The 23,577-nt window shown below is 38.3% G+C and overlaps 1 protein-coding gene across 1 annotated transcript in view; it reads left to right on the top strand.

Annotated features, from left to right (window-relative positions):
• The first annotated feature begins 26 nt into the window (after window positions 1-26).
• LOC124166517 (vacuolar protein sorting-associated protein 45) overlaps window positions 27-23,577 on the top strand; it is a 28,404-nt gene continuing 4,853 nt past the window's right edge. Inside the window, exons 1-11 of the mRNA XM_046544063.1 lie at window positions 27-329; window positions 409-604; window positions 4,706-4,855; window positions 6,033-6,169; window positions 10,242-10,355; window positions 11,137-11,271; window positions 11,782-11,922; window positions 12,316-12,453; window positions 16,061-16,219; window positions 20,759-20,869; window positions 22,555-22,685. Of these exons, the coding sequence (XP_046400019.1) occupies window positions 237-329; window positions 409-604; window positions 4,706-4,855; window positions 6,033-6,169; window positions 10,242-10,355; window positions 11,137-11,271; window positions 11,782-11,922; window positions 12,316-12,453; window positions 16,061-16,219; window positions 20,759-20,869; window positions 22,555-22,685 (1,505 nt within the window). The 5' untranslated portion in view covers window positions 27-236. The remainder of the gene's footprint in view (window positions 330-408; window positions 605-4,705; window positions 4,856-6,032; window positions 6,170-10,241; window positions 10,356-11,136; window positions 11,272-11,781; window positions 11,923-12,315; window positions 12,454-16,060; window positions 16,220-20,758; window positions 20,870-22,554; window positions 22,686-23,577) is intronic.

A 23,577-nucleotide genomic window follows, 5' to 3' on the forward strand; every position in this document is an offset into this window, starting at 1 on the left:
TTCATTAATCAACGAATCCCTCCCCCCCCCTTCGCCGTCTGTTTTGTATCGCTTTGAGTTAGATGTGGGTGTGATTCTAAGGCAAGTGCAGGCGTTTCTGTGTTTTTCCATCGATTGTTCATGTTCTTCCCTATTTTTCAATGCCGCCTCTTAGGGTTAGTGTATTAGACATAAAGATATAACTGAGGGCGTTCATGGATAGTTAGTCAATCACCGCTGGAACAAAATTTCCCAAAATGAATGTGGTGGCTGCTGTCAAATTGTATATCACGAAAATGACCGAAGAAAGTGGTCCAGGAATGAAGGCCCTCCTAATGGATAAAGAAACTGTGAGGTTCTGTGGTAACTAAATCATCATTAGGTTAGGCCGTTTGAAATGTTTATTAATGGACTAAATTTACTTTTCAGACTAGCATCGTTAGTATGGTTTATGGTCAGTCGGAGATACTGCAGAAAGAAGTATACCTATTTGAAAGGATTGATTCCAGTCGACATGAAGTTATGAAATACCTTAAATGTATAGCATTCCTGAGACCGACTAAAGAAAATATTGCTCTTCTCTCTATGGAACTGAAGTATCCAAAATATGGGTCATATTACGTTTGTGAGTATGAAACTCTCTATATATCGACTATGTGAATAATATCAATATTTGAAATTATTTGGTGAATGGTCTTCTGATGAAAAGAGCGATGAGCTTAATTTTTTTCTACCATATGTTTTTCTAGATTAGAGGCATTGGAAAGTATTCACATAGGTTTACAGCCATAGAGTTGGTATAATATGCTGACCTCCGTTTTTCCCTATTCCTTGCCAGTATGTTTACTTCTGTGAAGTTCTTCCTACTCCTACGTTAGTTAGTCGGAGTTACTCCTACGTTCCCTTCATTTATCCCTCCTAATACATTTTGAAGATTGCTGGTGATTAGTTGTAGATCGCCATAGAGGCACAGCACATTATCTGCGTTTGACAGTCTATGCTCCTATGTTTGCCACTTGTACTCGTATGGTTAATAAGTAGTGGCTACCCTTGCTAATTTCTTCCCCTACATTTTCTCTGTGTCTCCAATCTAATGCTTCTCTATTGAATTAGTCGCAATTTTGTCATGAGTTTTCTTAGTTTGGGGTATTCGACCCTTGATGTTTGTTTTGCTTCTTACATGTTGTCCGTTATCCCCCCACTTTCTCTCCAAGTACCCACACACTCTTTGTCCCACGACTCCCTCTTTAACAAATGGGTGCATCCAGAGGGAGTGATCATTGCTTGATCAATGTGCAGACTGTGACATCAGCGCTCACTGAGCGATCGCATGATGATGTTCCGAAAAGGTAGATGGTTCCATTTGCCTTAGTCTCTCGCCTTAGAGATAAATTTTGGCTAATCTTATCTTTCTTCCTCAAGTATCTCCATACTCATCTTATTGATGTTCATTTTTCAGTTCTGAAAAACTGCAAATGATTAGTTCTGTGGATATTCCCTGCTTCCTGTTATGATATTATATAATCACCTAAGCATGTTGATTTCTTATTCCTCCATTCCCATCATTTCTCCCTCCTCGTACATTTTGTGGTGTACATTTTGTACAAGAGTGGTGGTGATATATTGTTGGACCCAATGTAGGGCATAGCACTTGCTCTTTGTGTACGCTCCACTAATTGCAGTTAGTTATCATATGTGTAGACTTTGTCTTTTTTTAATTACTGTGAATATTACGCACATTCCATGTTTGCAAGTATGATCGAGCACTGTCTTAATTACCGGTGATATAGTATCTGACTGAAGAGATGATAATGTGCTGACTACTTCTGATGTGGGTCTTAACCTTTGTACTTGCAGCTGACTCTGCCTCACATTCAGTATTTTTAGTGAAATAGATTGAAAACCAATTTGATTATGATGCTTCAGATTCAGCTCTCCTTTCATTTGATGACATTCTAACTTCAACTTTGTAAATATTGATCAAAATTAGTTGGATGCATTGCTGTTTTTTTACATACCGTATAAGCGCGTGTAAGAGGCGCACCTTTTTTCCCAGATATTGCAGCCGAAAATGGGGGTGCGCCTCTTACACAAACTTCTTATCTTCCCCCCCCCTCCCCTTCACCGGTTGCAAGTTCAAGGGGAACTGAGTGGCCTTGGTTTTCAGCGTGAGTCAGTCATCTGAAACCCTGGGTCAAAATCAAGCGGCAGGCAGGGGAGTTTCTCCCTTAGTGACGTATTTTTAAAATGCTCCTGTTTGAATTTCTTGCAAGTATCGCGCCGTCACGTCGGTACCCCAGAGGTGAACATTGAAAAGATCGCGCGGGGTGATTCGCTCCGGAGCGCGCGCTATATTTAATGCCACGAGTGGGCATTCCGCGGCATTTATACTGCATATAGTAATACTGGTGTCAAAACCTGCGGTTGCAAAAATTCGAACGAGTGTGCTCATTGTTGGACTTAATGGTGGATAGAAGAAATCAGAAATGCTTACAAGTAAAGAGCGCTGAAGGAGAGGTCGAGGGGAAGAGGGCTCCCTCCCCTCCAATGTGATATACGCAGTTTGCGTTGCCTGAGTTTCCAGTCCGTCTCGTCTTGTTTGAATGCGCTTATGCTACGCTTGTTTCCTCCGAAATTGTGCTGTTTGGACTATGTTGAATATTAGTAGTCTTATTTTAGCTATAAATCTTTGTGTCAATCAATTAGAGCTCAAAAAACTTAAATGCTGTGAGATATACGTCGCGTTAGGTCTAATTCTTTTTAGAACCTCGTGCGTGTCATACAATTGCTGAAAGATATCGAGATATCTTCGAGCTCAGAAGGTGACTCACGTAGCATTTGACCTCCAGAAACTCGGGGAATTGAACCTGGTAGACCGAAAAAGGTCAGTTGGCGGAATGGGGTAGGGATGAAACACGTTTCCATTGTTCCCCTGTAACTTGATATTTTCCTGTGGTGTCTCGGAAAGGAAAAAAACGGCAGAGGCATTAGCTGATGGAGAGCCGAGTGTAGTTCCGTTAGGCCCCTTGCACACACACCGATTTTGGACGGCCGGTAAAATATTGGCCGATATTTTACCGGCGAAGCGATACTTGCACACACGCCGGATTTTTACCGGTCAAACGATACGTTGCTAAGTTTTTGAGCCGGCGTCGGCGATCCACAGTGACAATGGCCGGCAGCTAACCGGCATTTTGCCGGTACCGGCGTGTGGTCGGTACGTGTGCAAGCTCCAATGCTCTCCCATTGTTCACTATTGGAATGTGGACGGCCGATATTTTACCGGCCGTCCAAAATCGGTGCGTGTGCAAGGGGCCTTAAATCTACGACGTGGTTATTATCCTACGGCGCTGAGATTGCCCCGATTGTTGTTCAATCTCTTGGGAAAGCTCATGCCATTTGCCTGTCGTTTTTTGCCTTAAAATTTTCCACGGCTGCAATTCTATTGCAATACTCCTGCGAGAGCTTTTAAACAAAATTGTTCGTGAGTAGGACAAGCAACGTAGAGCGATGGCGTATGCAAAGAGAGGATCGGAACTCTTTCTACTCCCTCTTATGCCGCCGCAGTTATCAAAATTTCCTCTTTCAAATAGTACTGAAAGAGGACATTTCGATAACTGTCGAAATTCCAGGCATACGTCTGCAACACCGCACGATAGGATAAAAAAAAGTCGCAAAATGTTTTTTCTTTATAGCTTCGATCCTCAAAATAGGGGTGCGCCTCTTACACGTGTGCGCCTCTTACACAAGCTTATACGGTAATTAAAGCGAAGTTGGCCTTGTGAGATAACTACAAGTTCCTTTATTTTTTACTACTAATCAGAGGAGCACAGTTTTTCATTTGGAATTTACTTCTAATAAGAGTTTTCCTCATTTCAACCAATATGTCAAAAAAAATGCTTCATAATGGTTTGGCATTTCAAGGCTAAGAGACATATTCTAAATTCTCTCTACTGCAAAGAAAATGCTAATCTGGAATGGTGTGACATTATACGCCGATGGTCTTCATGTTTCCACCTTTCTTTTTACAAAAAAGCATGTGGACTTAACCCCCAAAATTTAAAATTTTTGTCCAACTCAAAATCTTTGCTTGATATTTGTACATGGAGTGAACAGAGAAGTGTTTGTTACTATCTTTTATAGGTTGAACACTCAAAAGTTCTCCAATAGCAAAATATTTTGAAGATATTTTCATTTTTGAATTCATTACAATTCAAAGCTTAAGAACTTATTATTGCTTTACAAAATGAAAGATGAACTTATATCAAAAGAAGTTTTTTATGTGGCTTAAAAGTTACTAGAATGGTTTTTTTTTGTTAGCAGCTAGGTATTAAGGATCTATTTATACAGGTAATTTTCAGATTAATATGTGGCTATCAAATGAATTGCAGGGCAAAAAAATCTTCAGTTTTGGATGTTAAAAAATCCCCTAATTGGAAAATGCAGGGCTGGTCACTTAAGATTTATCCCTGTGCCTTGAAGACTGTCTCTGATTAATGTATCTTACATTTATAGGGCCAGGCTCTGTGTTATTCGCCTTCTATTAAATTTTTACCCCGGTAATAGTGTGATCATTGACATATGTATTACATAATGTGATTGGTGTATCTTTCTTGGTAAGGTAGTTCTATCTTTTATTAGATTCTCTTCAATTACCACTGAATACGACAATATCCCTTAGCCCAGCATTGATGTTGTGTTGATTGATATGGTGTGCCTTCTTCAGATTTCAGTAACATCATTGCTAAGGCTGATGTGAAGACCTTGGCTGAGTCTGATGAAATGGAGGTGGTGCGTGACATCCAGGAGTTCTATGGTGATTACATTGCCGTCAGCCCTCACCTCTTCTCTCTCAACATTCTGGGCTGTGCTCAAGGTTTGGTGAACGCTTCATTATTTCAATTTCTCTGGTATTCAGTGGCATTGGAATGAAATAAATTAGAGTTTGTTTGAGTTATATGCAAAGTGACTTTATTTTAATTTGCATTTAAAAATTAAATCAGCTCATTTACAGAGCTCACTCACTAAATTATACTTGGTGCAATGTGAATTCATTCTCATTTCAAATTAAAATAAAATGTGCATTTACGTATTATCCTTCATTCCGGATCAATTGGCATGTAGCAAGGTGTGTTAGGACACCAACTGTCAATCTGAAAAAAGAACACTTAATTTTAAAGCTTTGTACACTTGTTTGACTGTTGCCAGATTTTTATAATGGACCTCTATAACCAAGGAAAAAAATAATATCCTATGCATTTTACCAAGTATTTCTCTTACTTTTTACTTTCTATGAATATAATGTTATTCTAAAATGTTATCCTCTGTACCCAATGAAAAAGTGTGTTCTAAATTAATTAAATAGCCATTTAAGCCAAGCATGTAGCTTCCAGAATCTTTAGCAGTTCCCAACCTTATCCATGAAAAAAACTGTATAATGCTTTCTGTTCATTTACAGCAGTTTTCAATAGCTCTCACCAGACATTGAGCTTTAGTTAGTTCATGGATTTCATCTTTCCCCCCTGAATCTCAAGTACTTGCTGTTTATTCAAGGCACAGCCATTGCAAAGTACCTAGCTTCTCTCTTTCATTTTTTCTTCTGATGATTTTACCACTGTATGCTTAATCTATTTTCCTTGGGGATTTTTCACAAATGTTTCATCATCAAAGTGAAATGAATCTTGTGATAAATTTTATGTGGGGTTGTGGCATTTTCTGTGAATGAGTATTAAACTGCATTGCTAGTTGTTACCTCGTGTTTTGTGATTAAAACCACATATTGTTAGTGCTTCTTATGGAATCTGGTCAATATAAGAATTAAATTGAAACAGTGGTATACTATACTTTTTTCTTGAAAACCAATTTTTATGAGGAGAAAACCTTGACACCACTTGTGAGCAATATTTTTGTGTACTTTTTTCATGTAGGCAATATTTATCTTTTTGGAGTCAACGTCAATGTTGCTTGGCCTCTTTTTATAGTTTTTTATACATTAAGTCATAGATTGGTTATAAATATTAATACTTGATATTAATTGTTGTTCTGTAATGCAGGTCAGATGTGGAATTTGGCTCATTTGCAGAGGACGGCTCAGGGAATTTCTTCAGTCCTCCTCTCACTCAAGAAGTGCCCTCTTATTCGATACCAAAGTTCATCTGAAATGACGAGGAGACTTGCAGAGAAGATCAAGGTTGGCCAATTAAATTCCTTTAATTGAACAGTTTTGATATTTTGCTCAATGATTATTTCTTGAATGAATTTTTTTAAATGCAAAACGATCTCTCATTTAGTATGAAAAACACCTGTTCTAATTATTCTAATCATCGTTTTGCTGCGATATATAGCCAAAAGACTAACTCATGGAGAGGGCTGTTGTGTATATGAGAGTGTGAATTCAGGAAAGTGAAACTAGAAATTATAAAGGAGGGATTTTAAAAAGGAGCCATTTATTAGGCCTTTATGAGATCAGTTGGATGGACTGCAGAATTAGAGAAAGCTAGAGGATATGAATTGTGAAAAGATATTCCATCCATATTCTAAAGAGTAAGAAACCTGTGGATTATCAATACAAATGAGACTATTTGATAGTTTAATGTTGCATGCAGCCAAAGTTGTTCTCAGAGCCTTGAACTTAGGTTATTTTAAATGCAATGGTGGTTGGCGTAACATGGTGAAACTCCTTCATGATGCACAAAGGTTAAGACCTCAAGAAGAAAGAAACCTAACACTTTGCCAAACACCTCTTGGATTCCGACCACACAAGCGATTTCGAACCGATAATCCTACATAAAGAAAACAACGGCCCAAGGCTTGACGCACTCGAGCAGTTGGAAATTTTAGTGGGCCAAACCTCACCCAACATAACATTAGTTAACGAGCAATTGTATTCTCACCATTCACCACTTTTCAATGTTTTTTCTGAGAAACCACTACGGATGCCACTCACCACTCCATAACACCCCTCCCCGTATTTCGTCATCATACACCCACCCTCGGCTACCCCGTGCAGTGACCCATAAGCGACGTTCTTCCCAAACCTACCTTCCCTTCCCTTACCCCCTCCCCCATTCTCCACCTCCACTCCTCCGCCCCTCTAACGCCTTCAAGGGTATAAATTCTATGTACTGATACTTGTAATTGCCAGATGATGATACGCTGTATCGAAACCGGTGGCAAATATATTTTATTTTGTGAAACAGCGAAGTCTTTTCTTAACCTTTGTGCATTAGGTTATTTTGTTTGAATGATAATTTAGTGTTGGAGAAGAAATCAACATCAGACGCCTTGTTGGTGATCATAGTGATAGTCTTAAGGAACTTCTTTTTAACCCTTTCGAGACCGCGGAGTTTTCGTCTTAGCTTGACTGCTGTACCGAGCCCCAAGAGACTCTTCTTTCTCGTGGTACGGAGCATTTTTGGAGGGCATTCGTTAAGAAGGGTCTCATTGAACCTTTTTCGACCCCTCCACGGTGGGACTCCGCATTATCTCGGACTCCGAGAGTAGTTGTGCTCCCTCCTTTCCGGGTTTACGACCATACCTGCGGCATTGGTTCGCGGTCAACTTATGTATTGCTTATATGTATTTAGCAAATGGATAATTGTTCCTTGCACGTAAATTACAGACTTTGAATTGAATTCCTCATTTTTATCTGAGCATTGTCAAATTTTAAACGAAGTTCTAAGGCCATTATTAAGGCATTTAATGCGGCAACAATTTCCATGTTTATGTTTATACATAACTCGAGATATAAGTTAAATTTTGTCGTAGAATTTCATTTAAAAATTGTAAACGCTGCTCAAAAGACGAATAATTCAATTCTTAGTGTATATTCCTTGAGAAATGAACAAATATTTATTTCTAAAAGTGACTGTATAAACAATTGAATGACCGCTGTCCCTTACCGCTGAGAGGGATGAAAAAAGACGAAGGGTCCGGGTACCTGCTCCCGGATTCCGAGGGTTAATCCTAAACCCCTAAGCGTTGGGTCCCGAGACAAAGGCGACCTAAACCCACGACCGTCCTGAAAGGGGGAGAGCTAGAAAACGTATGTATACGGGTTTCGTTTTCTTGACCGGGAAGCTCTCACACGTATATATACGTCCATGGTCTCCCGGGTCAGGAAACGTCCACACGTATATATACGTGTACGGTAGGGAAAAGGTTAATAAAGAAATAGAAGGTTAACAGATATGATTTTTATTGATTCGCTCATTTTAATATATATAGCATTTCACGAGGGTTCCCATAACCTTGGAAAGTCAGGGAGAAAAGGTGGTCATGGAAATTTTTGGCTGGTTCTGGAAAAATTGAAAGTGCTCTCATTTTCTCTGCCAACTGCAACAGAAGATCCCATCTTGCTTGATCTACTTTCCTTTTATGCTCTTGCATGCGTCGGCACATCACATGGATAGGCTAGGGAAGCAGAAGAGCATGTACCAACAAGTGTGATAGCTACGATAAAGGCTAATGAAGACCACTGCTCATTTGTCTTAAATTGTTTCATCTAGGTAAAAAATTTTCAATTATACATGCTTTTATATTGATTCGAGTTGATTTGATAGTTTAAAAATATTTGATATAAGTCATGGAAATTTATTAGTTTTGGTCTGGAAAGTTATGGAAAATGCCAAGGGAACATTTTTGGGAACCCTGTTTTTATGGGGAAATTTTTTTAGGACATTACCTCTTCAGAGTTTGTTAGATTGCTTTATCAGATGTTGAAGTGTAATATATACCATCAATACTAGTTTGATGACTACAGTATTGCAGCCGCTTCTTGCGTTTTTCAGCAAAGATGATCTTTGGTCATGAATTATGGATAAAGTGATATCAATTTTTTTTTGCATCTTTACTGAAGAGACTAAAAAGGCCGTTTTACACGGTACACGGAATTGCGCAATCTGACGTACGTGCGAAGGCGCAATCAAAATTGCATTGTGTAAAGCGGTGAATTGCTAGAACACATGTGAGAATGCGTGGATGCGAGACGGCAAAATAGCCCCTGTTCTAATTTCGTTCATGCATTCGCGCAATTCCGTGCCATTTTAGAAATTAATGCAGCTCTAACCTGCGCAATTCCGTGCCCTGTGTAAAACGGCCTAAAGACTCCTAAACGATGAAGTTATACTGGAATAAGTTTATAGTCATTGGAAAAATTTGGTATGATTGCAATTTAGCAAGACTTACAAATTTAAATGTTGACTGTATTAAATGTACGCGTAGTTGACAATTTGAAAGTTGAATGTGCTGGTCAAAGCATTGAAAGGATAATGTTTGGCAATATCTTCTGTACCTCCACTATGTTAACTAACCTAGCTGAGATCGGCCTGGCTGACTCGGTTTGACTGACTATAAACAGGGTATAAACTCGGTCTGTATTGGTGAACGAAATGGTCTGACTAGGCCAGTTTGAGAGTGGCCTCAATGAACTCACTATCGAAACCTGTCTGAAATCTCAACTTGAGCCGACAAGAGCTGATCTGAGTGATATACACATCAAGCCATTACAGCTCAGTTGCACGTAGAAATTCTTCTTTGTCATCAGATGACCACCTTCTTTCAAACAAGCACATTTTTGTACAGAATTGTCCATTCAACGCAGTTTTGTTCTACAGTTAGGCAAAAATGTTCAAAAGTGACTTGAGCATTGGAAACTTACTTATCCAATGATTTTCTATTAAAATATATCACAACAATAACTTTTGTTTTCCATTCCCATCTTATGCTCCTACAGAGAATGCATGGTGAGTCTTCTCAATATTTTTATATACGATGTTAAGATAGAAATTGACCCTAAAATTGGCAAATATTCTATGCTGGTATTCATTTTAACTTTGATTCACTTGTACCCGATATCCATTTGTATTTGCCATTAATGGTGTCTGGCTATTATGATAATAAATGTTTGCTATCATCTCTAATTCCAAATTCAGAAACTAGATTAACTACATTTGATAAAGAGACAAACTGCTAAATATAAACACTAGGGAGGGAGGGAAGGCTGGCAGAATTCATGGGTGAAAGTCAGCATATTAAACCCGTGTTGATAAGTGCAAAATGCCGAGTCAGCTTACTCTCAATTATGGTTGGTTGGTGAATGTAGTGATTGTCTTTCCAGCATTTCCTTTTCAAGGTAGTTGTCACCAGCAGGATAACTTTAATATTTTTCATTTCCATGAACATTGGATTGGTGTGGTGATTGAAAAATACTTATTTTTGACTGCATCTATTTTCTTAATTTTTATCTTTCATTGGCATTTTAGGACATGATCGTTAAAGAGGACAAATTATTCGATTTCCGTCAGTCAGATGGTTCAGCCACTGTGTTACTGATTGTTGACCGGCGGGAGGACCCCATCACACCTCTCCTACATCAGGTATGTCCTGTGGTGTCTTCCTTGCCCCTTCATTAAACTGTCTCCACAATACAGAAGGAGCTCTGAGTAGTGCCATCTAAAGCTGAACCAGATCCCAGGGTAAAGTACTTACATCTGGGCTTTCTGGACACCATAATCCTGGGAATTTGGCTCTGGCAATTTTGCCACTCCTACCTCTTCGTAGGCCTGACTCTGGTGTAGTTCTATGATACTAAAGCACTGCGTAAACATGGCTTTTTATGTTGTCAGGTGAACATGTTTACCTTAATATGCTCTAAGCACCTGCAGGTGCTAAGAAATATCAATGGAAGAAGTTTTCTTCAGAAAAAAGTATGTATTTGTCTTCATGTCGATTCAAACCTGGATCTCCTGATTTCCAGTGAGGAGTGATACCTTCACACCACAAGCCATATTTTTTCATACAAAATTTCCAAGGGAAAATTTTCTTAGAAGAATTGGTAGTGTAACTGGTAGCATACCGGACCGGAAATAGGGTGTTCTGAGTTTGAATCCTGGTCATGAATAATGATTTTTTCACGTAAAACTTTTTTGTTTGTTGTTTACTTTTGTGCAGTGAAGGAAAAGGCTTTACTTGTGCGGTGCTAGTAATTCCAAATAAAAACGGGTGAAGTTACCTATTTTCCTTCTAGCGCTGACAGTATGTTAAAAAATAAAAGTGATATTGTGTGGCATGAGGACATATTTCCATTTATTTTCTTAGGATAAGTTATTTTAAATAAGAAATACAGTGTTGCTATGTATTTGTCCTTTTTATTTTTAGTGGACATACCAGGCAATGGTGCATGAGTTGTTGACCATAAATAATAATCGAGTCAACCTGTCAAATGTGCCAGGAATCTCCAAGGAATTACAAGAGGTAGTCTTGTCTGCTGAGCAAGATGACTTTTACAGAGATGTAAGTTAATTTCCCCTTTGCACTCAATGCAGCCCTTTCCCCTTCGACACCCTTTGCACTCTATGACCAAATGGATGTCTATACCTTACAACTCCTTTATAAATTCACAACAAACTTACTATAGAAACACCGGAGTAAAGTTTCATCAAGAGAAAGTAGCTTAAAAAAATGTATTTAATGGCAGCACATTATTATTGGATAATTTTCTGTCATTTTAAACTGTAATAGCATTTGTTTGGATTTTGATCCAAACTTGAATGGAAATGAAAGGGAATATTTTTTGTGGAATACATGTTTTGTGAAGGCAATGAAGAATCTGTGGCACGAGTTGTGCCCCTGAGAAAAATATTGGGGAAATAAATAGTTTAATGTGAGGCTTTACTGTGGTAATGCACAATCATAATTCGATGGGAAGGACACCCGTAAAATGAAAGGTTAATAATTATTGCTGTGATTACATACTGTGAGCAAATTGTAATTTTCATGTATTTATGTTATTTTATTTTACAGAATCAGTATCAAAATTATGGAGAAATTGGTCAGACAATCAAGGATTTGATGAATAGGTTTCAGGCCAAGGCACAGCACCACCAGAATCTTGAAAGTATTGCTGACCTGAAGAACTTTGTGGAGAATTACCCACAGTTCAAGGTAGTATAATGGCTAGATGGGTAGTTAGTAAGAAATGTTCACGAAGGCAAATGGCTGCCACCTGGCTTTTCTTTGAATAATGTAGAGGAAAATATTTTATCAGTGCCAGCTATTTAGCAAGGAATAATGAAAATTTATCTTGGTCATAGAGGTGAACCAGTAGCCTCTGAATTTTTAGGTCAATGCTCTAAACACTATATTGGTCAAGTTGATCTTTGTAATAATTTCAAAATATGAAACTTTTCATTAAATTTCATTGTAGTGAGGTTCATTGCAAGGATTTTTTTTGTACATTGTGGCATTAATGGTTGTGTTCAATGCCAATGCTGTTAATTCAAATTGATATAAATAATGATGTGCGGATGTTTGAAAAAATTGAATTTTCTTTTCCAGAAACTCACAGGCACGATTGCAAAGCATGTTACTGTGGTTGGTGAGTTGTCATCATTGGTAGGACGGTATAGTCTTCTGGAAGTGTCTGAACTTGAGCAGGATCTTTCATGCCAGTATGACCACTCAGGACACCTTCAGGTTAGTTCAGAATGTTAAAATGTAAAATAATTTTTAACAAAACTTCTACATATTCATGAATTAACCTGTTAACCAGTGAACGAGATCTGTAGTATGTGATCCAACTGTGTATGTGAAATGCAATTTGGTGGAACAGCATATTACATTATAAATTAAAACTTTGTGGCATTTTTCTTTCCACTTTTTTTATGCTTAAAAAATCAAAGAAATTAGTTTCCGGGTTTCAACACATGTATACACCCATGTCTCGTATAGCGCAAGGGATGCATTCCTTGGGGTCTTTGCGCTATACGAATTTGCGTTATACGAGAGCGTTTTAACATAGGGAAGATAGGGATGCGTTCCTGGTAGCATAGATCTTGGGTATTGAATTTCTTCTAAAACATCTATATTCCCATAAAAAGCCTTAGAAAACGTTATTTCTATAAATATTTATAGTTTAAAACATCTTAAAAGATAGTATTCACGCATTCAAAGACTTTTATTCACGTTAAAAAAAATTCTTACGTGCTTTCGAAATTCCATCCTGTCGTGCGGGTGGGCTAACATCTGCTATCTCAGGGGATCGTAATGCGTTGCCGGCAGTTGACGATTTTTCAAACTAGTCTAAAAACAACTATTGCGTCACCCAGGCCCTTTTGTCGCTCATCGAAATGACAGGAAAATGCTACTTTAAATGCCATTTCATAGCCAGCGGAGTTTATGAATGATAAATCATTTTAATTTGTAGTCCTCCGAGTCATTAGCAGCTACGTGAAACAGTCTTTAAATGCCTTGAAACCTGACCCAGGTTTTCCTTCCCTGAAAATGAATGAACGAGATTGCATTCTTTTCCAAAACAATATCGTCTCGTCAACACTAAAAACTAGTTGAGGGGGGAAGGAGCCACTTTCAATAACAGCTTGGAGTTCATTAGAAAATGTTGTGGTGGCTGCGCTATCAACACTTGCAGATTCACCTGATATCGCCGCACTGAAAATATCTGCTTGCCGTTTAAATTCTGGAACCAACCGGAGCTTTCACTAAATGTCTCTGAGCGATTACCACTCTCGTCTTTTTGTACTGATTCACCATGAACTTTCCGTATGTGTAGACCGCTTGGTTGAAGTTAGTGCGGCTGAGGCCACTGATATTTTAGCTTCGTCTTTATTCAGAATAAGGCATCGTGAGTTTAAACTTCTGCGCAATATCGCTTTGACGCTCTCCATTTTCAAAGCAATTGACCTCTCTCAAGTCCTCTTCTAGGTTTATGGTTTTTCTTGATAAATTCTTGATTTTTCTACACGCATTCCTATTTTTTGCCATATTCTCTTGGTTTTTACTCTGTATGGCTCTATCTAAATCACCTTCTTCTGCTGAACTGTATTCCTGAGACGCAGAAGGCCTAAGACTGCGGGGAGGGAACGAAGCCATTGTGTTTGAGACTCTATAGCGGACCCTTTTATGTGTCGATGCTATTCATGCGCAACTCGGCCACCGCTCCATTTCTCCCCCGTGAATACCGATGACCTTGAAGGCTTTAGCGTAGACACTCTACCTGGAAGTCAATCGCCCGGTAACCTACGACGGCAAAAATACGTCTCAAACCGTATTGCTGAAAAAAAACTCATTTCCACTAGCCCCACGCTTAATTAACGATCTAAATTATTTATTATCATTCTGTTAAGGAGACGAGATAAATTACTTCGGTAGGCCGGCTATCTGGACCCAATGACGAGTAATACTTTTGGAAATTGCACAGCAATGAATTTCGATTAATATATGAACAAAAAAGAAGATTTGAGGCAAGAAATAATATTAATATGCGTAAATTGATAGAAATTACGTGTGTACTTAGCGCAAGTTCACGTTTTATCACGAGAGCGTTTAACATTTTTGATTAGGCTACACTGCGTTGCAATGTTTCCCCGAGGAACGAATTTGCGCTATATCGAAATTGCGCTAATCGAAATTGCGCTATACGAGACATGGGTGTATAGACATAATACAGAAGTTAGATGGATGAATAGGTGTTACATCTCAGGTCAAACCTCATGCATCTGTTATAGCGCACTAAGAAATGCACGCAGATAGCTAATATTGACAAATATAGTAAGTTATTAACTATATATGCAGAGTCTATTTCACCTAGTCCTAATCAAGCTATTCTAGAGCTAAAATATCACAGTCATAACGGTGTCTCATTGTATGTGGAAAAAACGAGATTTTAAATCTACTGTTTATGCAGTCTTATTCCCGAATCTTATCCTTGTGATCATTTCTACTATAATAATTAGCCTTTCTCAAAATATCTTGAAAATGAGCCAAAAAGTGTTCTACTTGAAATTTCCACAAAAGATTTTATGTAAACAGCTAACTTCCCTATTCTAAAGTCCTGATTAATTCAGTTACACTGCTATGTGTATTTAAGCAATTTTTAACAAATCTTGCTGCTCGCCTCTGTATTCTACATTCGAAACCATTCCTTTGTCATACGGGTCCCATTTTGTAGCATAGCTCTTAAAATGGGTCTCACAAGGGAATGATAACATCGGTCTTTTACTTTACATCCTATTTTCCAATATTCTATCAATTAATAAATCCTAATTTATGATTTCCTGGCCCAAAAAATTTCTTGAATGGAATTTCCTCAGGATAAGTCCTGGGTAAGAGTTACTCCTGAATACTTAATCGAGTCTACATTTGATTACCATGCTTGGTTAATTGAATACATTTAGTTTGTAAAGCCTCTCTTTTTTCAAAAATTGTTAGTACACATTTGTTAAGATTTGACACTATGTCAAGTACCACACCAATTGTTGAAAGCATTGAGAAATTTCAAGCACAATTCTGTCCTCCACTGGACAAGCGCTCAACAATTGCCCACTGTCAAATCCGCTCATCTAGGAGCCCAACAATACACATATACTCAGTTGGCAATAGCTAGAGCACAAATGTTCATCTCTGACGCTTTAAGAATTGAAATTTTGAGGCCTTTGTGCAGTGGAGGTATCGAACTGTTACTTATCTTCTTGAGATTTTTGGCAGAGGGGATATTGCAGGTATAAATTATTAGTTTTCATTGTTAAATTTGTTTCCTCCTTGGAGTTCCCAAAAAGGGGGTTGTCATAGAATTGTGTTTGCCTTAGACTGCAATTACAGTATGTTTACAACTAGTAATGTAAAGCCCTTTAAAATTATGTCCAGCACAATGGTAATCTAAAGCCATTTCAAGCTCATTTTTTGAGTGTATTGAAATTGAACTGGTTTCAAGCAGTACTTATATGTCCTTCAAATCTCCAAAAGTAGAGACTTGCGCTGTGTAATGTGACTGGTTGAATATTCATCCCAAGCCACTGATGGTTTATCTTTCGTTAATCATGAAATCTACTTAGGTTACATCAAAAATTTAATGGAGTGAAAGTGAGATGGCTATATTAATCAGTGAATTGAACAATCTTGTGCGTATGATTTTAATTGTTGTTCTAAATACCAGCAGTCTTATGATTAAAGCTAATGGTACAATAATACACTCGATCCTAGTGTTTTCTCTATCTTACTGTTTCAATTTCTTTACCTCAAGAAGTCAATATGTATATACGATAATTTGACGTTTTAATTTTTACAGAGGATACGAAAAATCATTCCAAATGAGAGAGTTAGGGACAAGGATGCAGCAAGACTTGTCATGCTCTATGCACTCAAGTACAACAAACACAACAATGAAGACATTCGAGGACTCACAGTCCTGCTCAAGAAGAAGGGTGTTCCAGATAATCTATATAAGGTGAGCTGGTCCTCACTATATATGGCCTCCTTTACTTTTTTATCTTCCTTTTTGGTTATCTTCAGTTATTTGCAAACTAACTTTGTGGTATTTGCTCATGGTTAAATAAATATATTGATAACTTTGTCTATTCCTCACAGCTTTATGTATTCGGTACAGCATCATTCATTTCAACGCTCCCGTGTTATTATCAGAAGAGAATACTCTCTTGAGTATCTTGATAATAGATATAGAAGTGTTGCAACCACTTGTTGTACCAACTAAAACTGAGTGGAATTGACAAAGGTATCGATAGATTTATTTCCACCCAGGAATTGTCTAGAAGCTATGATGCATTCCTACTTAGTGTGGAGTGGGAAAGTGGACTCAAATAATGTTGTTGTTGCTGTTAAAATCCTTATTTTTATATTTCTTACTGTTTAGTTTTACCAAGGCCAGAGATTTTTTCCTATGGTTTGGGGTCTTTCATTTGGAGAGGGTACACTTAAGACTATGCCTCATAAAAATGTGTTTGTTGGAGGGAGTTTGAATTCAATGACCCTCCTCTCAATACTGCCTTGAATGCATATATATTACTGACTTCTTTGTGATAACAGCAAGGAAGGTTTTCCTTCTGCCAGAGCTTTTACAAAATCAATACATATCTGTAATTGCACCATTGTCTCTACTTTGCTGTATGTTATCATTCCTTGAGGGCTATTACGAACGGCTCACCGCATGCGGTGAGACTCCGCCGGCGGTGTCATACCGTCCGGAACGCGTTCACCGCCCCCGAGCGATTACGAGTGGCCGCCGGTCGGTGTCACACCACGGCTTAGGGGTCGGTGTGATACCACGGCCAGCTACCCCGGTGGTGAGATACCGACCCCTAATGGCGGACATTTTTCGGGTCGAGCTGGCGTTTTTAAAACAAAATATCCGACGATAGAAACTCGGAAGCTATCATATTTTGTGTTATTTATAATATTAATGTCTGAGTAAGCGTATAAAATATAAAACTGGAGCCGACTGGAGCAGTTGAACAAAAAATTTATAATACCCATATAACAACGTTGTAGCAGTCTGAGCCACGGCCGTAGGAGATGGATACTTTGATGGTAAGTTGACCCTCATTCATTTATTTAATTAGAACAATTTGGATGTTTTTCAATGTCCGCTATGTTTTTATATGCATTTCTTCATAGGTGCCGGAAAATTCGTCGTTACGGACTGCCTGTGCTTGTATTGTATGGTGAATACAGCTGTTGCTCGCCGCTTGGAGATTTCTACGAACATCTTTTGTGGCAAAATATTATTTTTTCAACGTGACAACTTCTTGTATTACAAAGTGAATACTACTTTTGCTCGCTGCTTGGAGATTTCTACGAACATCTTCTGTGCCAAAGTAGTGTTATTTTCAACGTTATAACTGCTTGAATTGTGAGGTGAATGTAACTTTTGCTCGCTGCTTGGAGATTTCTACGAACATCTTTTGTTTCAAAATAGTGTTATTTTCAATGTGACAACTACCGTTAATCACAGTACCAGTGGTTGTAATGCACAAAGTTTGACAAACATCTGCCAAGAGCTGTAGTTTTCACTGTTCCATTGTGGTTGGTTTTTAAACAGTGGTTTACGCCATCGAGAAGTGTCTGATAGTAATGTTAAGATTGTCAGTGGCGTTTATACCTTCGTCATTCACCTCAGAGATAACATTTCACGATCAAGCTATCAAGTTCAAAGCCATGTGTGAAATTGTTTATACTAGTATATCAATTTCGTACCAAGGAGTTGTAGTGAGAAAAGTCACCTGTGCCACTTGCGTAGGATAATGTGAGGCTTAAAATCAGTGATTAAATAGTTGTTTTCATCATAGCGAGCTCTTGATTGTAATGTTTACGTGATGAATATAAGAATGGTAGTGACTTCCAGTTTTTGATGATCGTATTTGCCTATTTACCATTATTTATAATGGTGTGAGCTTGTATCGATTGTGGATTTTACCTGAAATATTGAAGTAAGTTGTAGCCTGTGTGTGACTGCCGCGGAACCGATTCGCGATCTCACATGTTTATTGTGGGCAGACTGTTTTGCTGTGGTTGTGTACCTGTGACTAAACCAAAGAAATGGTGAAACTCTGTGACATTATATTGAAATAAAATTTTCTTGTAACCAATAGTGCATATCTTGTGTTTTTTAATTCTCCATTGCTTTTCATAGATAACAGCCAAAAAGTTATTTTTCTTTATTTTTAAAAGTGCCTTTCTTGTTCTCTGAATTTGCATTAGGTTTCCAAACCCCGTTACTAACACGAAAGGAATGCAGAGCAACAGATATTTTGTAATTGCACAGATGTTGAGTGTCATATTGTCTGTGATTAAGGCTCTCCAGCTAAGTATTCTTGGTGGATTTTCATATATTTTTTAATAATGGACATTTCGGTCAAAGCTCTAATGGAATTGGTGGTTCACCTTGCCCGTTAGCCCTAAAAGTACTTCTATCGTAATTTTTTGATGGTCTGCCATGCAATTTGTCACTACCTGCGTCTGCTCATACGTGATTTTTGATGATATCTTCCGCAAGTCACTGCTAATTATTGTTTTATTCAACTTTTTATCCTATAAGTAAGAATTGAGGAGCAAAATTCGTTCATTTGTCAAACTTTTAAGGTGAATTAACGAAGGACACATCCTTATTAATCCATAAATACCACTAATTGTCTTTATCGACTGCCAACAACTCTTGCCGAAATATTCGTCTGCTAGGAACAGTTGCCGCGGAATTGGAACACCGCACGCCCTTGCCATTGGCTACACCATTTTCGGGCTGAAGGAGCTCAGAATTTTTCATACAAACATCACTTCCGCCGCATCGCTCCTTACCGACCCCCTGACGCGTACTCTCCGCCGGGCGGTGACTTTCCGACCGTCCCATTCGTAATCGCAAGGGACGGTATGATACCGTATACCGAACGAAAACTCCGCCCAGCGGTAGCGTACCGCCCGCTCGTTCGTAATAGGCCCCCTTAAATCCATTAATATTCCTAACCATTTGAGAATTAGAAGTGAAAACAATGACCTTGTGTCATTAAAATTGGAGGAGATATTTTTATTATATATATAGTACTTGGTCCCCCTGCTTGGAAAACCTTAATTTCTCATTTGCAAAATAAATACTTAGTGATTCCTCAAAACAGGATGACTTTAGTGAATGACTGGTTTTGCTACCAAGTAGCATCTTTTTGTTGTCATTGGGGAGAAAAATAATCGCTGGGAAAGTTTCAAAATCCGTATTTTAAAGTCCATTCCATTTGAATAGGGTAGTTTCCTTCATCAAAGAAAACGAAATGCATTGATTGCGATTCCTTACCCACCATTAGTGTATTCATAATATACAAATTATTTGGTTTTAGAAATCCCAGTTTAGACGAATGGCACCGGTCAATTTTAACTTCACTTGAAAAAGGCCAGATTGGCGCCAATGCGATTCCACTCCATGTGACGTCACAGGGACCTAGTTTCTATACGAGTAGATAGGGGTTTTAGATCGTCTGAGATTACCAATGCATGCATGAGGCACAGAGCTGAGGGAAACATCTCTTAATAATCACACATTAAAAATATGACCTTGGGCTCAATCAATTTTTCGTTATAATTACAGTCCTATTTCAAGATCATTACATTATGCAATTAGATACGCATTACGCAATAGACGTATAATAGGGTAGTTTCCTTCATCAAAGAAAACGAAAGGCATTGATTGCGATTCCTTACACACCAATAGTGTATTCATAATATACAAATTATTTGGTTTTAGAAATCCCAGTTTAGACAAATGGCACCGGTCAATTTCAACTTCATTTGAAAAAGGCCAGATTGGCGCCAATGCGATTCCACTCCATGTGACGTCACAGGGACCTAGTTTCTATACGAGTAGATAGGAGTTTTACATTGTCTGAGATTACTAATGCATGCATGAGGCACAGAGCTCAGGGAAACATCTCTTAATAATCACACATTAAAAATACCTAAGTTCGGAAAGTTTCCTTCGTTTGATAGGGGAATAATAATCCTTATTTAAGACAAGCGCTACTTGCTAGCAGCCTGCGTCGTATCAGCGCTCAAAGCCTCGCCCCAAGGTCACCTCACAAGGCGGCAGGGGGAACCAGAAATACGACACACAGACTTTTCCCATCATTCCTACTTAGCCGTCGTGTTTTCGCGCGCTTGAAAAATTTCACTTTTTATTTAATCGCGAAAAAAGATATGGTCATTTAAAAATCTACTGGCGTGAAATACGTACTCCAGGAGTAAATATCTTTTGATTGAGGCAATAAAAAAATAATAGGAAACCACCCTATTGTGGAAAGTAAATACAACCCTATTACATCTGGAAAGGTTCATAGAGTGTGAGAAGTGAGTTTTGCAGAGGAGATAGGTGACTTTTAGTTTGTATTTTTGAGATATGTAATTATGTAAGCTAAATAGTTGTGTGCATATGTCTTCCCATATTATATTTCAATGGCTCTTTTTTTATACCTTTTATGATAATCCTCCACAGGCTGTGGCACTGGTTGTCAATTATGCAATGCAGCACCAGAGGCCCTCAGACGTCTCCATGACACAGGACAGCGTAGCTAAAACTACCAAGAGCATAAAGAACATTATTAAGGTAATTGGTTACACCATTTTTCTTACCCTGAATTTTTTGATAGCTTTTTCTTGGGGAAACTGGCTGCATGTTCTCTCCGGGGCACCCTTATTTTGGGTAAAATTTGTTACTTGAGGATATTTTTAAGGACTTGGAAATCTAAAAAGGAACATGATGTAAATTACTCCTTACAATTCCACTTAACCTTTTTTGATGAACTATCTTCAATATATAAAGCTTAACATGTACACAGGAGTGGTGTAGTAGAAAATTTTAATTTTTTGAAGTTAATACAGTGAACCCTCGATATAACGACACCCCACGGTGCACTAATAAGCACTCGCTATAGCGAATTGTCGCTTTACCGGAGGTGGAGCAAATAATAGCCAATATACCTGTTGCGAACAGATATACAGGAATAGGAGTGGTGCGGCGACAGATAAACATCTATCCGATAAACGTAAGCATAAATCCAGACGAAAGGCGATGTTTTTTTGCATCACTAAATTTCCTTACTCAAATAACGACCAACTATTCAAACAATTTATAAGCGCCGCACTGAATAAAAATCATGCAAAGCATTGTTTCGTCATCATTATATTTATCGAACGACAGTTTACCACATACATTTGAGACTGAGCACTCCATTAACTTCATTTCTGACAGATCGTTAGCAATTACAGAGGTTAAGGAGTCTTCATGAAAGTCTTCCGGCGGTGAAACCGTCGCTATGGCGAGAGCCAATACCGATAGGGTCTCGTAAAAACGAATTTTTTAACACGCTTATTATAGGGTCAATTGACGGTGCATCGGCTATCTCTCGTAATAGCGGGGGTGTCGCTATAGCCCGTACTCGCTTTAACGAGGTTCCACTGTAATTCCCTCTATGGTATAGGTGAATTGTGTTTTCTCACAATTTTATGTGGTAGGGTGTAGTTGAATGACTGATTATGATTGACTGAATTTATGCCACCTAAAAAAATTATGTTTTATTTAATTTTTATATTTATAAAGGCCAGGTCGCATGATACATTAACATGCATGAGTTAATATCTAAATGTATGAACACGAGAATGAATGCCAAAATGCAGTGTGTATCCACCCAACTGTGTGAATGCATGAACAGAAAATAGAACCTGTTCTAATTTGGTTCATGCACTTGTACATGTTCCGTTCTACTAAAATTATTCATGTATTCACACATTAGCTTGTATGTGTTAATGTACAGTGTAACCAGCCCATAACATATCACTGCTTAGAAGAAGGAAATAATTTCTCAGTGGAAGATGATAAGAGCTAAAATCTTAGTAATGTTTGCATGTATGGTTCAGAAAACTAGTCATTCATTTCAAGTAGCAAATATAAATAGCCATTTTTTGCACTGTTTTCAATAACATATATTGCACATTCACTTTGGGAAAATGTTGTTCACCAAAGATGAGACTAATTTTAAGTAACACCAATATGAAATAAAAATTGTATGACTTCACTTTTGGATTTTTCGAACTGGTGGTACAAAGTCTGGGTACTGTGTAATTAAGCTATGGCTTTTAATGAGAGTTTTTGAATATAGTTTTATTTTTGACTATCACAATTTAACCCTGTTTTAAGCTTCCCCTGTTCAATGTATCATTGCTAATTATATCTTTATTTGAGTGTCCATGTGTTGCTCTGTATTCTCACTCTCCTCATTTGTCAATTTGCAGGGCCTTAAAGGTGTGGACAATGTGTTTACTCAGCACTCTCCTTTGCTGAAGGAGACTTTAGAAGATTTGATTAAGGGGCGGCTTCGTGAGGACTCCTACCCTCATCTTGGCAATGTCCAACTAAGCAAGAGGTAATTCCTTGCAAGACCTTATTCTTTGACTCCTCTCCTGTTAATGTAATGATTTACATACTTGGCTGAGAAAAACACAAATCATGAAGGTTTTACTTTCCATTTTCTTAACAAGACTTACCTTCTGATCTTACTTTATAAGAAAGTTCCTTTTATTCATGTCCCAGTTTCGACACATTGTGCCATCTTCTGGTGCAAGTATGTACAAACTCACAGCTTGATGATCTGCCACTCTGGAATTTTATGTATCCTACAGTTTTTGGGTTACGAATGTAAAATTCATCCATACTGGATATGCAAAAGGTATGAAAATTTAACTTCCATAGGTTTTGTGCACAATGGGTTTCGGCACATTACATACAGCAGAAAGGAAATACTCAATTGGCCGTATAAGTCTCCCACGGCTTGTCTACCTTGCAAGTCAAAAATTTTCACTGCGTTGGTGTGCGGGAAGGGGGAGAAATTCACCTCAGGGACCAAACACCAGTCTCTCAACCGGGAAGCCCAAAACACACACACATTCACTCACAACAAACATACACAACAAGATCCTGAGTGGGGGCTATAGGGACCTCAACTAAAGATTCTCTCTCCACAAAAAACTGGGAATCTTCATAGGATGGGCGTGAGGGATAGCCAGTGATTTGTGGAAACACACGCACTCAATAAGCAGTCACTCGCACATTCACTCACCTGCAGATGGCTTCAATTTTCCGGGAGAAAAAAATGTAGCTTCAAGAGAGGGTTGTCGGGGATCAGCAAGGGGATGAGGGAGACCCTAAGCAAGGCAACAAGAGGTGTAGTTATCCTGCAGAATGCAACACTGCATTACAGGTTTGCATTGATGCACATTGGTGACAAACTGATCTAGCTGCGCTCTAGATCTAGTGAG

This window comes from Ischnura elegans, chromosome 10, assembly GCF_921293095.1.
Source record: "Ischnura elegans chromosome 10, ioIscEleg1.1, whole genome shotgun sequence".
In the NCBI taxonomy this organism is placed as follows: Eukaryota; Metazoa; Arthropoda; class Insecta; order Odonata; family Coenagrionidae; genus Ischnura; species Ischnura elegans.